An 18,266-nucleotide genomic window follows, 5' to 3' on the forward strand; every position below is an offset into this window, starting at 1 on the left:
CCGTAGAGGGGAGAGGGGTGATGACAACGTCCTGTCTTGCTTCCTGTTTAAGTGTGTGTGTGTGTGTTTCGGTCTGTGTGCGCGTGTGTGAAAGTGTGCATGTGTTTATGTGTGTTTGCATGCATGAGGTGTGTGTGTATGTATGTGTATGTGTGTGTGTGTGTGTTTGTGTGTGAAAGAGTGTGTCTTTGTGTGTGTGTTTGTGTGTGTGTGTGTGTGTGCGTGTGTGAGTGTGTGCGTGTCTGAGAGTTTGCATGTGTATGTGTCTCAGTGTGCGTGCGTGTAGGTGTGTGTGTGTGCGTGTCTGTTTGTGTGTATGTGTGAGAGGTAATGGAGGAACCTTCCTCTAATGGTTTGCGTTCCCTGAGGAGGCCGTAGAGGACCTCTAATGCACCTCTGTCTCTGCTCCATAATGAACCCTTATGTAGCATGTAGCATGTAGCACTTAGCATTGCATTCCCTTCAGCCTAATGCATCTCTTCCTCTCTCCCTCTCCTTCTCTCTCTCTCTCTCTCTCTCGCTCTCTCTCTCTGTGTGTCTGTCTTTCTGTGTGTCTGTTTCTCTCTGTTTGTCTCTCCCTGTTTGTCTGTCTCCATCTGTCTGTCTGTTAATTTATTAAAGTAGACTTACCTACAGCAGTTGGAGCATCAAACAACCCTGTTGAGCTGAAGAACACACACACACACACACACACATGCACATGCACACGCACACACACTCATACACTTAATACAAACTCAGGAACAGACCCACAAATAAGAACACTTACTAACAGATACACACACACTTGAACACATATTAACACACACTCTCTCTCACACACACACACACACACACACACAAACACACACACACACACAGAGACAAACACACATATGCACACACACAAACACACAAAAATGCAGACACACACAAACACATATATTTACACACACTTACTAACAGATGAGAGAGACACACGAAGCTATATCCTTGATCTGAGACAGGTCTGAAACCACACAGAGAGAGAGAGGGAGAGAGGGAGAGAGAGGAGGAGGAGAGAGAGAGAGAAAACACTGAGAAAGCAAATGGGAGGGTCTAGAGAATTGACCAATCAGCATGAAGACAATAAACAGTCATCTGCTCTCTACTGATCAGCTATCCTCTGACAAAACTCATAACTAGATATCTATCATAACACCAGTACCAAGATATTTATAGAGAGGGAGGGACGGATATTTATAGATATAAATATAGAGATAGAGAGATAGTAGATAGATAGATAGATAGATAGTAGATAGGTAGAGTGATCAATAGATAGAGTGATAGAAAGAGAGATAGGTAGATGCTAGAATAAAAAAATAAAGAAAAGATTGCCTTCATTTTTACTTTAATCCCCAAAGAATCCCTTCAACGCTAAATGAACACACACACACACACACACACACACACACACACACACACACACACACACACACACACACACACACACACACACACACACACACACACACACACACACACACGAGTGTGTGTGTGTGTGTGTGTGTGTGTGTGTGTGTGTGTGTGTTCGGCGTGCGTAAAAGATACGTCCCTGCACGCCCCCTATTTTCCGGGCATGCGCAGTGGCCGCTGTTAGTTCCGTGTTGTGTTGGTGTCACAACATCGACAAGTTCTTATTATCTTGAATTATTATGACATCGTTCTACAATCACATCGTCCTTTGGTGATATTGTCGTGATATTATCTGCCATAGTGACGCAGGACGGAAGACAGGTGAGCATGTATTCAGATAACCGCGTGGTGTGGCGCTATATCTATAATTGTGTACATTATATACACACTATGAGGAATACTGTAGTATATATATATATAAATATATATTTGTTTATCATCGATGCTCCACGCCAGGAATGGGACCAAATCTGCCTTTTATCACTTAAAACTATGGCCACGGTGCGTCTGTGTGTCTGAGGTCTGGTGCAGTCCCACTTATCACCTGTAGGCTGCGCTGTATGGAGGCTTCTGGTCCTGGTCAGACCTGAATCAGGTCCTGGTCTACTGGTACATTTTAACATGTACATTGAACTTTTTACATTCAATCAATCTCTCGCTTTCTCAACCTTCCTCTCTCTCTCTGTAGTTATGTGATTAGTTTTTGAAGGATCGGCTCTGATTGGTTGAAGTGGAAAGAGGGACAACACTTATGTCACATGGTAGGACAGGTTTATATACACACACACGCACACACACACACACACACACACGGTTAATGTGTAACAAGTGATGGCTGAAACCTAATTGGTCTATTTTCAAGGAAGAAGTGAAGAAAATGAAGAACAAAGTAACCAACTGCATGGCAGGTACACACACACACACACACACACACACACACACACACACACACACACACACACACACATACATTTGAGTTTTTTTTTACTATTAAATTATGTCGTGTGCGTGCGTGTGTATGTATGTATGTAGGATGGTCGTGGCAGCGATACCTGGAGGAATGCAAAGCTGAATCTGCACCTGCAGATCTGTTTACAAAGGTAACGCACGCATATACTCAAGCATGCACGCACAATTTGTGAGGCTGTCTACCCAGGTAACACACACTTGCTCACACACGCACCATTTCAATCTCTTTTCTTTGGTATGTTTGCTATCTGCTCAGATATTTCCCTCCCTCCCATCCGGAGACACGCAAACACATAAACAAAAGCATGTTTGGTGCTGAAACATAAATGTGTAAATGTATATGGACTACATTTATACAGCGCTTTTCTAACTTATCGGCCACTCAAAGTGCTTAAAATTGCCTCACATTCACACACGGACGGCGGAGTAGTCAGCCGTGCAGCGACAGCCAGCTCGTCTGGAGCAGTTAGAGTTAGGTGCCTTGCTCAAGGACACTTCGACACTCAATTAGGAGGAGTCGGGGATCGCACCAGCAACCTTCAGGTTACCTGCCAACCTGCTCTACCTCCTGAGCTACTGCCGCCCCAGCGTAGCGTCCGATCCAGACGTTATGGTGTAGAGAACACAGCTCACTGATGGGAGGAGTTTGTGTCTCTTGTCTTTTAGCGATACGACTTGTATTCCATAGTTCCTCTTTCACCTGGAACAGGTTAATTCAATGTTTTGCAATGGGAGTCGGTTCCTCCATTTCATCGAATCTTTTATGGATTTATTTTTTTTGAACGACACGTCTTATAAATATGTTTGTGCAATTTGGGACAATACTTGTTTGGGCGATTACACCATCAGGGCATTCCATACAAATGTAATTAGAATGGAATGCTCTCGCTCTACATTGGAACTTCCATACTGTATATCTGTATAACACGTTTTGTGTATATCTGTACTATTAAATATTATACACAGACTATATAAGCCTTCTAAACTGTATTTCAATACTATAATACACTTTACTATGACTAGTTTTTGACAGGTACGTGTCATTAAGCTTTCTCATTTGACTTTAGGTTTTAACTTTTACAACTCTCTCTGTCTCTCTCTCTGTCTATCTCTCTCTCTCTCTCTGTCTCTCTCTCTGTCTATCTCTCTCTGTCTCTTTCTCTCTCTCTCTCTCTCTCTCTCTGTTTCTATGTCGCTCTCTCTCTCTCTCTCTCTCAGGAGCAATGCTCCACCAATCAGAAGGATGGATTCAAGGTGGGGATGAAGCTGGAGGGTGTGGACCCGCTGCACCCCTCCATCTTCTGTGTGCTGTCCGTTGCCGAGGTAACCGCAGCCCCATCACCTCTCTGACAGTATCACATCTTCAACACGGACACATTTTGCCACTTAGTCTACAAATTCACGAATTCACATGCATTTTTATGCAATATGAATATCATAGTGATGAGTCTGTCTGTCTGTCTGTTTGTCTGTCTGTGTGTCTCTCTGTCTCTCTCTCTCTCTCTCTCTCTCTCTCTCTCTCTCTCTCTCTCTCTCTCTCTCTCTCTCTCTCTCTCTCTCTCAGGTGATTGGCTGCCGGCTGCGGCTCCACATCGACGGCTACTCCGAGTGCTATGACTTCTGGGTAAACGGCGACTCCTCGGATATCAGACCGGCCGGCTGGTGTCTCCGCCAGAACCACAAGCTCCACCCCCCGAAAGGTAAAGCCCCTCCCCCTTACTCAGCACCTCCTCGCAAAGTACCACCCTCTTTTAGTAAGCCCCTCCCCTTATCAATATCATTACCTAACTCTACTCCTGAAGAGTACAAGCCCCTCCCCCTTAATAAAGCCCACCCCCTTTCTAAGCCCCTCCTCTGGGAGGTACAAGTTCCGCCCCTTACCAACCTCACCCTCTAACAGTACGTACTACCCGTCTGTTTGTCCACCTGTCTGTCTGTCTGTCTAGGCTACCATGAGACAGGTTTTGATTGGCAGGTCTATCTGCGGTCGACCAATAGCAAGCTGGCTCCCGAAGACCTCTTCAAGATCCCTAGTCCTGTAAGTCCAGTCGCTCTTCCGGTCTGTCTATCTACCTATCTTTCTGTCTGCCTATCTACCTGGCCTGTCTCACCACATCTCCGTCTCACTGAATGTCTGTGTTCCTGTCTGTCTTTCTTCCTGTCCGTCTGTTTATCTTATTATCTGTCTCTCTGTCCATCTGTCTCTTTGTCTGTCTCTTTACATCAAAGATGGTCTATCTGTCTGTCTCTCTGTCTGTCTCTCTGCTGGTGTGTCTCTCTACCTGTACTGGTATTATGTGCACTTTTTTATTTGTCTGTGTGTGTGTGTGTGTGTGTGTGTGTGTGTGTGTGTGTGTGTGTGTGTGTGTGTGTGTGTGTGTGTGTGTGTGTGTGTGTGTGTGTGTGCGAGGGTAGCCCCCCCCCTCTCTGTTCCGGGGGGGGCTGAAACTGGAGGCGGTGGACAGGAAGAACCCGTCGCTGGTCTGCGTGGCGACCGTCGCCGACGTCATCGACCAGCAGAGGATACTGGTGCACTTTGACAACTGGGACGACTCCTACGACTACTGGTGACTCACTCCCTCACTCACTCACCAATGCTTACTCACTCATTCACTAAATCAGGGCCCTGTTTTAACGGTCTGAAACGCAAGTGAGAAGCGCCAAGCGCAAGTAGCTCTGTGGGCGGTTCTATGGCGATGTCGCTATTTTACCGGCGGATAAATGACTCTTGCGCCCGGCGCAAATCTAAAAAGGGTTGGTCTGAAGTAGCCTAATTACCCGTAGGTGTGGTTTGGGCGTAACGTGCAATAAACCAATGAGAGTGCCATCTCCCATCCCCTTTAAGAGCCATGAGCGCATTTGAATCTGAAGAGTTGATATTTTGACAGCACATTTGCAGTCTCCGATGAGACAGATGCACATGAATTTCAAACTTCAAATGGTTCAGTTTATGGCCAAATTATATGGCCTAATTCACACATGGAATAGAGTTTTCTTCCACAACTTCAGAAATACTGAGTCCTCAAATAAATTTCGGCAAAGAAAACTTAACACACATATGATAAGCGGTAACTGTGGTTCTATTTAATGATATACGCAATACATTCTAAACATCGTTTCTTATCAGTATTGTATGCAGTATCGTTATCGACTTGTGTTCCTAATATGCATGTGTCCCCCCATTAATATACATTGCCATGGACTGTATTACGCGTTACGTGTTTAGTTTGCGTGTGTTTAAACAGATTGACGCACACACGCGCGCCCGCATTCATTAATTCTTTTACACATACACACACGCGCGTCCGCATTCATTCATTCTTTTTAACACTCACTCGCGGTAAAACAATGTTTTCTCACAATCAAATACTCATCAATCCTAAAAGTTATGGGCTTGTACACGATGTCTGTGTCAAGAAAATATGTGTTTGCTGTACGGTGTTTGCAGATGCATTGACTTAAAAGTACAACTTATCAGCTGTTATTTCTCAAAGAATGTGTGGCTAGGTAGATGAGAGAAGCAAAGTATGCGCGAGGTGCACAGGCTACATTATGCATGCAGATGCTTGAAATAGCATCTGAACAACGCGCCACTGCCTTTTAAACCAGGTATTTCCTGGTTTGTGGCGGAATTGTTTTCTGGAACTGCAAAATAGCACCAGGGAACGCTTGCGCCAGAACACGCCTCCTCCTTTCGCCAAACTTTTCAAGATCATTCCCTAATTTACCGGCGGGTGGCAGTGGAGGGAAAAGAACGCTCTGCGCCAGTTGCAAACTAGCAATGACGCATGCGTCAGTGTAGAAAGTCAATTGCGCTGGATGCAAGATAGGGGCCCACACACACACACACACACACACACACACACACACACACACACACACACACACACACACACACACACACACACACACACACACACACACACACACACACACACACACACACACACACACACACACACACACACAATCACTCACTCAAACAGGTGTGTGAAGTCATGCTGTTTGTTTCCAGGTGTGACAGCAGCAGTCCTTACATCCATCCCATTGGCTGGTGTCAGGAACAGGCCCGCCCCCTCACTGCCCCGCAAGGTAACCAAGGAAACACTTCACACACGGTAATCGCTGAAACACTGTACACTCGGTAGTCATGGGAACACTGTGTGTGTGTGTGTGTGTGTGTGTGTAGGTCACCCCTGTCCAGAGTCCTTCCGCTGGGAGGAATATCTGGAGCAAACCAAGAGCTCAGCGGCTCCCAGTTCAGCCTTTACACCGGTACGCTCTACTGTATCTCTACTGGTACACTGTACTGGTAATCTACTGTCTCTCTAGTGATACACTGTACTGTATCTATACTGGTCTCTGCTGTATCTCCACTGGTACACTGTACTGTATCTTTAGTGTAACTCGACTGTATGTCTTCTGGTATGCTCTACTGTTACTCTACTTGTCTACTGTATCTCTACTGATATTCTCTACTGTATCTCTTCTGTTACCTACTGTATCTCCACTGGGCTCTACCCTGTCTCTATTGTTAACGACCTGCTCAGTATGTGATGAGTTACGGATGCTGTCTCCTCCAATCAGAGAGCTCCCCATGGATTCCAGGTCGGCCACAAACTGGAGGCGGTGGACGGGAGGAACCCCATGCTGATCCGTGTTGCCACGGTAACGGAGACGGACGCCCACAGGGTCAAGGTGACTCTTTTTAGTTACATCACACATCAGATACGATCTGGTCTACTCCTACCCTAACTATAACTACCCGGATCTCTCTCTCTTGTCTCTCTGTAGATCCACTACGACGGCTGGTCGGATCAGTTTGACGTCTGGTGCGACAGCGACCTCTGTGACCTGCACCCTGCAGGCTGGTGTCAGCAGACGGGACACCCGCTGGAGATACCAGCAGGTAAGACCCCTAGAGACACCAGCAGGTAGAGCTACTAGAGATACCAGCAGGTAAGACAACTAGAGACACCAGCAGGTAGAGTTACTAGAGATACCAGCAGGTAAGACCACTAGAGACACCAGCAGGTAGAGCTACTAGAGATACCAGCAGGTAAGACCACTAGAGACACCAGCAGGTAGAGCTACTAGAGATACCAGCAGGTAAGACCCCTAGAGATACCAGCAGGTAGAGCTACTAGAGATACCAGCAGGTAAGACAACTAGAGACACCAGCAGGTAGAGCTACTAGAGATACCAGCAGGTAAGACCACTAGAGACACCAGCAGGTAGAGCTACTAGAGATACCAGCAGGTAAGACCCCTAGAGACACCAGCAGGTAGAGCTACTAGAGATGCCAGCAGGTAAGACCACTAGAGACACCAGCAGGTAGAGCTACTAGAGATACCAGCAGGTAAGACCCCTAGAGACACCAGCAGGTAGAGCTACTAGAGATGCCAGCAGGTGAGACCACTAGAGACACCAGCAGGTAGAGCTACTAGAGATACCAGCAGGTAAGACTAGTAGAGATACCAGCTGGTAAGATTAAGAGATATAAGCAGAGCAGAATGCCACCTCCTTCTCTAAAGTGTGTGTGTGTGTGTGTGTGTGTCAGACTCCTCCCTCCGCCCCGCCCCCTCACAGGGGGTGTGTCCTACTCCAGGCTGCCGGGGAGTCGGTCACATCAAAGGACCCAAATACAACGGACACCACAGGTGACCAGAAACTCACTCACTCACTCACTCACTGAGACACTCACTCAGACCTTCACTCACTCACTCACTCACTGAGACACTCACTCAGACCTTCACTCACTCACTCACTCACTGAGACACTCACTCAGACCTTCACTCACTCACTCACTCACTGAGACACTCACTCAGACCTTCACTTACTCACTCACTCACTGAGACACTCACTCAGACCTTCACTCACTCACTCACTCACTCACTCACTGAGACACTCACATTCAGATTCACTCTCTCCTTTTTGTCTGAACACGGTCTAATAGTGTAGGGGATTCTAGTCCAGGGGTTAGTGGGTTAGGGTAGGGTAGTGTTAAGGGGTTAGTGGGTTAAGGGTAGGGTTAAGGGGTTAGTGGGTTAAGGGTAGGGTCGTGTGAAGGGGTTAGTGTCAGGGTAGGGACATATGAAGGGGTTAGTTGGAGGGTCGTGTGAAGGGGTTAGTGGTAGGGTCTTGTGAAGGGGTTAGTGGTAGGGTCTTGTGAAGGGGTTAGTGGTAGGGTCGTGTGAAGGGGTTAGTGGTAGGGTCGTATGAAGGGGTTAGTGGTAGGGTCATGTGAAGGGGTTAGTGGTAGGGTCGTGTGAAGGGGTTAGTGGTAGGGTCTTGTGAAGGGGTTAGTGGTAGGGTCGTGTGAAGGGGTTAGTGGTAGGGTCTTGTGAAGGGGTTAGTGGTAGGGTCGTGTGAAGGGGTTAGTGGTAGGGTCGTATGAAGGGGTTAGTGGTAGGGTCGTGTGAAGGGGTTAGTGGTAGGGTCGTGTGAAGGGGTTAGTGGTAGGATCGTGTGAAGGGGTTAGTGGTAGGGTCGTGTGAAGGGGTTAGTGGTAGGGTCGTGTGAAGGGGTTAGTGGTAGGGTCGTGTGAAGGGGTTAGTGGTAGGGTCGTGTGAAGGGGTTAGTGGTAGGGTCGTGTGAAGGGGTTAGTGGTAGGGTCGTGTGAAGGGGTTAGTGGTAGGGTCGTGTGAAGGGGTTAGTGGTAGGGTCGTGTGAAGGGGTTAGTGGTAGGGTCGTGTGAAGGGGTTAGTGGTAGGGTAGTGAGGTAATAACTGGTGTTTGTGTGGCAGTGCTTTCGGCTGCCCTTACTCCGACATGAATGTGCGCAGAGAGACCATCTTCCCAGACCGCCTGGTGGGGGGGAGGGGTCTCCCCGCTGCAACGCCGGGCAACACAGCCTCACACCATCACCATGGAAACCAGAAGGAGGGGTAGGTCCTCTCATCCAACCTCTTGTATACGCACTCTTTAGTCTCCATGTCCTCTAAACGTCATTGTTATACACTCGTTCTCCTCCATCGATATCTCTGTCATTGCCTCTTCATCTCTTTGATTTATCTCCATACATCTCTTTATTTCGCTCTCTCCCCCTCTATTTATATCTCTATCATCCCTCCCTCTATATATATATATATAACTCCCTCTCTTTTCATATCTATCTCTCTGTATATCTATTTATCTCTCTATCTCTCTGTCTCTCTCTCTCTGTCTCTGTCTCTCTCTGTCTCTCTCTCTCTGTGTCTCTCTCTCTCTCTCTCTCTCTCTCTCTCTCTCTCTCTCTCTCTCTTTCTCTTTCTCTTTCTCTTTCTCTTTCTCTCTCTTTCTCTCTCTCTCTTTCTCTCTATCTATTTCTCTCTCTCTCTTTCTCTCTATCTATTTATCTCTCTCTCTCTCTCTCTCTCTCTTTCTCTCTATCTATTTCTCTCTCTCTCTCTCTAACTATTTCTCTCTCTCTCTCTCTCTCTCTTTCTCTCTATCTATTTCTCTCTCTCTCTCTTTCTCTCTATCTATTTCTCTCTCTCTCTCTCTATCTATTTCTCTATCTATTTCTCTCTCTCTCTCTCTCTCTCTCTCTCTCTCTCTCTCTCTCTCTCTCTCTCTCTCTCTCTCTCTCTCTCTCTCTCTCTCTCTCTATCTATTTATCTCTCTCTCTCTCTCTCTCTCTATCTATTTATCTCTCTCTCTCTATCTATTTATCTCTCTCTCTCTATCTATTTATCTCTCTCTCTCTCTCTCTCTCTCTCTCTCTCTCTCTCTCTCGCTCTTCTTCTCCTCTCCTGTAGTTGGCGGGTGTTGAGGCCTCGGGGCAGGCCTCCAGGCCGGACCTCCAGCAGCCGGGGCTTCCAGGTGAAGACGGAGCCCGGGGAGGAGCAGCCCTGCAGGGGGACGGCCAGGCTGGTGTTGGCCCTGCGGAAGAGGAGCACCGGGCTGTCCAGGTAAGCCCTCACCTCAGGCCTATTGTGGGCGTCGGCATTCGGACAAAGGAAGTGACACGTGGTCCTCTCCCCAGAAGCTCGGAGCCGACCAAATTCCTCCGCGTCAAAAAGGAAGAGGAAGATATACAGCTGACATCATCCCCCCCGTCGTCAACCCCAGGTAGAGGCCTGGTTAGTGTGTGTGTACTGTAACGTAGTAGTAATAATAAGAATAGATTTAATTCGTAGAGCACTTCACATTCAGAAATCTCTAAGTGCTACAGAGTTTGAGATAGAGAAAAAATAAAAAAAATAAAAAAATAAAAGGGGTTGTTAAAACATATAATACATAAACAGTAAAAGGGAAATTAGCAAAAGGCTTTTTTAAGAAGATACGTTTTAGTTTTTTTGTACTGTAGTAGCATGCTATAGAACTGGATTGTAGTACTGCAGTACCATACTGTAGTAATAGTGTGGTACTGTAGTGTATTACCGTACTGTAATACTGTTGTATCATACTTCAGTATGGTAAAACAGTATAGCAGTACAGTAATACAGTTGTGCAGTGTAGTACCGTACTGTAGTACTTTATGTTGGCTCCCTACAGACCAGGCTTACCTTCTCATCCACCCTGTAGGATATGGCCTCATGAGTTCTGGTCAAGGCCATTTTTTTATCTTATTTAATAAGAATAATTAATTATTCAGTATGTTTACACAGCACTTTTCAAGATAGCCAAAGCGCTTAACATTATTTGCCTGCTAGCATGCATGAGTTGAATAAAATGGACGCATAAATAAATGGTGAGCTGGAGTGATATCCAGACACACAACAGTTCAGCCTCACTCCCCTGACCCTGACTGGGATCACCAAGGGTTAGTTAGCGAGTTAGTGGAACGTTAACCGCATTAGAGTCAGTTCAGCCTCACTCCCCTGACCCTGGCTGGGATCACCAAGGGTTAGTTAGCGAGTTAGTGGAACATTAACCGCATAAGAGTCAGTTCAGCCTCAATCCCCTGACCCTGACTGGGATCACCAAGGGTTAGTTAGCGAGTTAGTGGAACATTAACCGCATTAGAGTCAGTTCAGCCTCAATCCCCTGACCCTGACTGGGATCACCAAGGGTTAGTTAGCGAGTTAGTGGAACATTAACCGCATTAGAGTCAGTTCAGCCTCACTCCCCTGACCCTGACTGGGATCACCAAGGGTTAGTTAGTGAGTTAGTGGAACATTAACCGCATTAGAGTCGGGAGTCGAAGCCCCGTCCTCTGCTCCTGCGACTATGGGAACACGACCCGTGGCATAGGCTCGTCTCCGTACCGACGATGTCGTGTGTGTTGATGACCTTTGACCCCCAGAGGCGACCAGCCTGCAGGCGCTGCACCAGTCCGTCTTCCTGTCGTCTAAAGAACTTCCTGTCCACTGCAAACTACTTCCTGGAGCGGCCGGTCTCAACGCCCACACAGTCCAGACCTGGAACGTAACGCAGGTGCGCGCTCGCACACACACACACACACACACACACACACACACACACACACACACACACACACACACACACACACACACACACACACACACACACACACACACACACACACACACACACACACACACACACACACTATCTCCATAGTGGTTCAGATGTGTTGTGTTAAATAGTTTTACTCTTGAGTTGTGTGTAAAGTTGTTTCATTTTAAAAGGTGATGTTAACGACAATGTTAATTTTGATCTTGTTTTGCCTGCCGGTCTACGTGTATGTCTGCTTGTATGTCTGCCTTTCTATCTCAATCTGTCGGCTTACTTGTCTGTCTTCGTGCTTGCCTCCGCCTGTCTGTCTGCTGGCCTGCCTCTCTGTCTGCATGCTTACCTACCTGTCTGCCTGCCTACCTGTCTGTCTGCTGGCCTGCCTCTATGTCTGCTTGCTTGCCTACCTGTCTGTCTGCCTGTCTACCTGTCTGTCTGCTGGCCTGCCTCTATGTCTGCTTGCTTGCCTACCTGTCTGCCTGCCTACCTGTCTGTCTGCCTGCCTACCTGTCTGTCTGCTGGCCTGCCTCTATGTCTGCTTGCTTGCCTACCTGTCTGTCTGCCTGCATACCTGTCTGTCTGCATCAGGTGTCGGAGTTCATTGAGTCTCTCCTTGGTTGTGAGGATCTGGCCAAGCGCTTCAGAGACCAGGTGAGACCAGACCTGTCTGTCTGTCCCTCTCTCCGTCTGTATCAATGTCTCTCACTCACTCACTCACTCCCTCCCTCTCTCCTACTCTCTCAGCAGATAGATGGGCGGGCTCTTCTCCTGCTGACCCAACGAGACATCCTCAGCATCATGTCAATCAAACTCGGGCCCGCCCTAAAGATCTACACCTCCATCCTCATGTTTAAACATGCGGACAAGGACCAATCGGTGTGCCAGGACAAGGACGCCTGAATCTGTGAGCTCATCACAGTCGACCCTCCACTCCTCTCTCCTTTTCCCGACAGACGTTTCGTTATTTCACAGGATTGAACCGCAACTACAACCGAACCAACACACAAACACATTACAACAACTGGGCGTTCTAGGGGATGCTACCACGGCGACATGACAAACGAATATATAATGTATTGACTATAATATATATATATGTGTGTAATATATGGATAATATGGAGATGTCGTAGACTTTTCATGGGTTTAGTCTGATCCTGACACTTCAGCCCAGTCCTGATACTGGGGCCCAGTAAGCCCAGGCTGGTGACCAGTCAACCACTGCTCAGGTAACCCTAAATCTTGATGAGTTGTTCTGTTTTGAACGCCCCCTTCCTGGGGGATTGTGATATTGTCTTTTAATCATCATTATTCACAACCACCAAGGGCATATATATATATATTTAATAGGCAGGTCACCATTCGTTCCATATATTTAAATGTGGAATACTTTGTTTGAATATTATTTGGTCAGTTGGGAACTCAGGTATATACCTTCTACCGGTTTTAAGTCGGTTTTTACCATAAAACAAAGTCTTTGTACAAATTTATAGCGTTCCACTCTCAGACTTCTATCAATAAAGTTGTTGATTTCCAGTCATGTGTGTGTATCTGTTCACTGCTTTAATCTCTTGAAATGGTCTGATTTCCAGTCTTGTGTGTGTGCACTGCTTTTATCTCTTGAACTGGTCTGATTTCCAGTCGTGTGTGTGTGTGCACTGCTTTTATCTCTTGAACTGGTCTGAACTGGTCTGAACTGGACTCTGCATATCCTCCTCCCTTACACCCCAACTCCCCTTCTCCTCCCTTAATCTCCTCAGAACACCCCTCGTTCGCACTTATTGTATGTTTTAAGTCCTGGCAAATAGTACTTGGCATTGTGTAGACCTTTTGGGAGATTAGGAGCATCATATTAATGTTATTGGCGGTACTGGTGTTTTGGTCATTGTTTAGTAATTATTCTGGAACTGCGATAGTGTTTCTCATGCAAGACAAGATTCAAAAACAACTTTCTGTCCAAGTCTTGAGCATTAGTTTCATTGTTAACATTAGCTAGATAAAAATAAACAAGTGTCATGGTTAGCATTAGCTAGATTAAATTGAACAACTGTGATTGTTATCATTAGCTTGACTATTTGAACTAGTGTGTCATTGTTAGCATTAGCTAGATGAGTGTTAGCAAGTTAGAATTAGGCTATGTTACAAAATATTTATTTACAAAGATCCATACAATCAAAACAATTGATACTTGTATTACTAATGCTAGTAGTTATACTACTAATACTAGAAGTAGATCAACTATCAGTAACAGATTATCTACTCCAATACATACTTTGTCTTTTTTCTATCATTATCTTAATCCCTAGATTTTCTTTTTATCAACACTAACTCTACCAACTGTACTGCATCTCAGGGTTATTGTGTTCAACCCTTCACTGTACGAGAGCGTAGTAGTACCCTATAGGGTTAACCTCGCGCTCTGTCACTGTCAACATAGCCCTTTCTGTCTCCATCTCTGTCTGTGTTTCTCTTCCTCGATCTGTCTCTCTCTGGATCTCTCTCTCACACTTTGTCTCTCTCTCTCTTTCTCTCTCTCCCTCTCTCTCTCTGGATCTCTATCTCTCTCTCTCTATCTCTCTCTGGATCTCTATCACTCTGTTCCTCTCTCTTTCTCTCGCTCCGTCTCTCTCGCTCCGTCTCTCTCTCTCTCTCTCTCTCTCACTCCGTCTCTCTCTCAGGATCTCTCTCTCTCTCTCTCTCTCTCTCAGGATCTCTCTCTCTCTCTCTCTGGATCTCCCTCTCACTCCGTCTCTCTCTGGATCTCTCTCTCACTAATTCAGTTTAAAGAACAAATTATTCAAATCCTGCGGATCCTAGGCTGCAGCTGTATCCTAGCAACAACACCCCAGAATCTCTAGAAAAACGACGCTGCTGACATAGCACATAGAGACCGACAGACAGACAGACAGACAGACAGACACACTGAGCAGTTTGCTGTTGCAGCAGACGTGCTACTGCACAGAGGAGGAGACGAGGAGAGGAGGAGGAGAGGAGGAGACGAGGAGGAGGAGACGAGGAGGAGAAGGAGGAGAGGAAGGAGAGGAGGAGGAGGAGCTGAGGATGAAGATGATAACCGTTCTTTGAGGTACTTTTACTATTATACTATCTGCTACTAAGTATTAATGTTACCATTAAACTATCGTTAGTAATTTACCATTATGCTATCTTTAGTATTTATGTTATTGTAATTATATTATTAATATTAAAGTATTACCGTCATACTATTAGTATTAGTATTGTTTCTGTTATACTATAATTATTATTAATGTTACTGTTAACTTTTGCTGTATCAGCCATCAGATATGAATAATATTGACTATTTCTAAAACGTACTGCTACTAATATTACTTGTTTTATTATTATTATAACTATTAATGATATTAATGATACTACATTAAGTAGTATGACTATTCCTGATGCTATTCCTGTAAGCATCACAATCCTGGTTACTTATGGTATTTGTATTGTTACTATATATATTATATATTATTATATAAAAATATATATTACTGTTGAGGCTGTTCTTTTTACTCTTGCTAATCAAATACACGTTTAATGTTAGGTAGAGTGCTAGAAGCTACCTTGAGACTGTAACTAGAGGCTGTAACTAGAGGCTATAACTAGAGGCTGTAGCTAGAGGCTATAACTAGAGACTGTGACTAGAGGCTGTGACTAGAGGCTGTAACTAGAGACTGTGACTAGAGGCTGTGACTAGAGGCTGAAACTAGAGGCTGTAACTAGAGGCTATAACTAGAGGCTGTAGCTAGAGGCTGTGACTAGAGGCTGTAGCTAGAGGCTGTAACTAGAGGCTGTGACTAGAGGCTATAACTAGAGGCTGTATCTAGAGACTGTAACTAGAGGCTGTAGCTAGAGGCTGTAACTAGAGGCTGTGACTAGAGGCTATAACTAGAGGCTGTATCTAGAGACTGTAACTAGAGGCTGTAGCTAGAGGCTGTAACTAGAGGCTGTAACTAGAGGCTGTGACTAGAGACTGTGACTAGAGGCTGAAACTAGAGGCTATAACTAGAGACTGTAACTAGAGACTGTGACTAAAGGCTGAAACTAGAGGCTGTAACTACAGGCTGTAACTACAGGCTGTAACTACAGGCTATAATAAGAGGCTGTAATTAGAGACTGTAACTATATTCTGTAATAACTAGCAGCTCGGACATGGGAGAACTGTCCCGTGTACACATCAGTACATGTATGCCTTCTTTCTCTACCTTCCTCTGGAGGGCTGACGGACTGAGGCCTTCCTGATCGGTCCGTGGGGATGATTGCCACTGGAGGTATCCTCCGTATTAATGCCAGGCGCCAGGCTTCTCTTCACTCTGACACCAACAACCCTAAACCCCGCAAGAGGAAGACGAAGAGGTACACCGGGAATCAGCGTAGCACCAAACATTTTCAATAACAAATCATTTATTAGTTCATCTTCATTACATTTACTGTGACTGTTGTGATGATAATGCTGCTATGATGATGATGATGAGGATTCTATGAGATGATGATGATGACGTTGTGTGTAGGCGTAACGAGGTGGTGGTGGTGAAGGGGAAGCTCCACCTCTGTTCAGCCACTGGACTGGTGGCCGCCCTGGGCCTTCTCATCCTACTGGTTGGCATGGCGATGTCCATCCTGGGGTACTGGTACCGTGACGACCTCTACCTCAGCGACCGCGGGGGCGCCGGCCTGACCGCTGCAGCTCCTCAGGTAGTCCTCAGATCATCGTGAATAACTCTGAATTGTAATGAACAGTGAGGTCCTAATTCATCGTTAGATCATCATGAATAATTCTATCTTAATGAGTAGTGAGAACCTAATTCAACGTTAGATCATCATGAATAATTCTATCTTAATGAGTAGTGAGAACCTAATTCAACGTTAGATCATCATGAATAATTCAATATTAACAAATAGTGAGAACCTAATTCATCGTTAGATCATCATGAATAATTCAATATTAATGAATAGTGAGAACCTAATTCATTGTTAGATCATTATGAATAGTGAGATCCTAATTCATACTTAGATCATCATGAACAACTACATCTTAATGAATAGGGTCCTAATTAATGTTTTGATCCTAATAAATAAGTAATGTTTGATATGTTTAGTTCTGTAATGTGTGTCTCCATGGTAACAGAACACTATAAGTGTCTCCATGGAGGCTTAACACTGTAATAATGTTTTGTATCCATGGTAACAGTACTTCTCTGAACACTACAGGAAGAATCAGAGGGCGGAGAAAATGGAGGAGGTCAGGAGGGAGAGATGGATGAAGGACGAGGAGGAGGAGGAGGAGGAAACGTTCTCGTTAACAGAACTCAATTCGTTAACAGAACTCAATTCGTTAACAGAACTCAATACGTTAACGGTACTGAACAAACTCCACCAGAAGGCTTCCTACAAGAGCTCCTCAACAGGTAAATACACACACACACACACACACACACACACACACACACACACACACAAATACACACACAAATACACACACAAATACACACCCAGAAGAGGAAACAGGTCTCGAGGGTGGACAGGAGGTCTAGAGGAGGCCGATAGGGTTTATAGGAGGTCTAGAGGTTTAGAACAAGCCGAGAGGAGGTCTGGAGAAAATATAGACTCGGTGCATGAGAGGTCTAGAGGAGGTCTAAAGGAGGTCTATAGGTCTAGAATAGATCTTTAGGTCTAGAGGAGGTCTTAAGGTCTAGAGAAGGTCAAGAGGAGGTCTAGAGGTCAAGAAGTCGAGAGGAGGTCGAGGTTCAAAACCTTTTTTCAACAGGGCCGGTGTCATTCGTCTCCCTGGGTGTGCTCCTCCCCAGGTACCTGTACTCAGACAGGATGAAGGTGGTTGGGCCACTCATCATGGGCGTGGGGATCTTCCTCTTCATCTGTGCCAACGCCGTCCTCCACGAGGAGCGCGACAAGAAGACCAAAGTAATCAACCTCCGAGACATCTACTCCACGGTGATCGACCTGCACTCGCTGCGCAAGCCCCCGGCTGAGCCCTGCCCCTCCGCCGACCCCCCCAACGGACCCTCGAACTACCTCCGTCCTGCCTCCCTATTGGCTAAGAAGGGAGACGGAGGTGAGGAGGAGGGGGAGGAGAGGAACTGTGTGTTCACCATCTACCAGGAGAAGCCCCTGGCGGCTCCTCCCTTAAGCCACATGTACTCTTGGACCTCCTTTACGCTGCCCAACACAGGGACACCCGCCAGCCACTCTGCCCAGCAGAGGAGGCTGTCTGATGGGCCCGCCGTCCAGCCGAGGAGGCTGTCTGCTGGGGCCTTCACCCAGCTCAGGAGGCTGTCTGATGGGCCCGCCGTCCAGCCGAGGAGGCTGTCTGATGGGGCCTTCACCCAGCTCAGGAGGCTGTCTGATGGTGCCGCCTTCCAGCCCAGGAGGCTGTCTGCTGGGGCCTTCACCCAGCCCAGGAGGCTGTCTGCTGGGGCCTTCACCCAG

At 46.3% G+C, this 18,266-nt stretch overlaps 1 protein-coding gene across 3 annotated transcripts; it reads left to right on the top strand.

Moving 5' to 3' along the window:
- The first annotated feature begins 1,615 nt into the window (after positions 1–1,615).
- On the top strand, positions 1,616–13,331 carry l3mbtl4 (L3MBTL histone methyl-lysine binding protein 4). 3 transcript variants are annotated; one of them, XM_079754528.1, is made up of 19 exons: positions 1,616–1,755; positions 2,123–2,195; positions 2,297–2,342; positions 2,467–2,534; positions 3,622–3,726; positions 3,968–4,103; positions 4,350–4,441; positions 4,819–4,970; positions 6,419–6,495; positions 6,593–6,678; positions 6,991–7,101; positions 7,198–7,312; positions 7,964–8,063; positions 9,150–9,290; positions 10,143–10,295; positions 10,370–10,455; positions 11,633–11,763; positions 12,391–12,453; positions 12,547–13,331. In XM_079754528.1, exons 2-19 carry the CDS (start codon positions 2,193–2,195, stop codon positions 12,700–12,702), a joined length of 1,821 nt encoding a protein of 606 aa, XP_079610654.1. In that variant the 5' UTR covers positions 1,616–1,755; positions 2,123–2,192; the 3' UTR covers positions 12,703–13,331. The 3 variants fall into 3 exon arrangements, with proteins under 3 accessions (XP_079610654.1, XP_079610653.1, XP_079610655.1); XM_079754527.1 differs by having other exon boundaries at positions 2,301–2,342; XM_079754529.1 differs by having other exon boundaries at positions 2,301–2,342; positions 10,373–10,455.
- Positions 13,332–18,266: the final 4,935 nt, after the last annotated feature.

This window comes from Pollachius pollachius (assembly GCF_949987615.1).
Source record: "Pollachius pollachius genome assembly, chromosome: 17".
Lineage (NCBI taxonomy): Eukaryota > Metazoa > Chordata > Actinopteri > Gadiformes > Gadidae > Pollachius > Pollachius pollachius.

Bases quoted from the DNA above. Each gene is read 5' to 3' on its own strand.
- l3mbtl4 (XM_079754527.1), top strand. The intron at 3,727-3,967 runs GTAACCGCAGCC...TCTCTCTCTCAG, and splicing joins GTGTGCTGTCCGTTGCCGAG to GTGATTGGCTGCCGGCTGCG. The intron at 6,496-6,592 runs GTAACCAAGGAA...GTGTGTGTGTAG, and splicing joins CCCCCTCACTGCCCCGCAAG to GTCACCCCTGTCCAGAGTCC.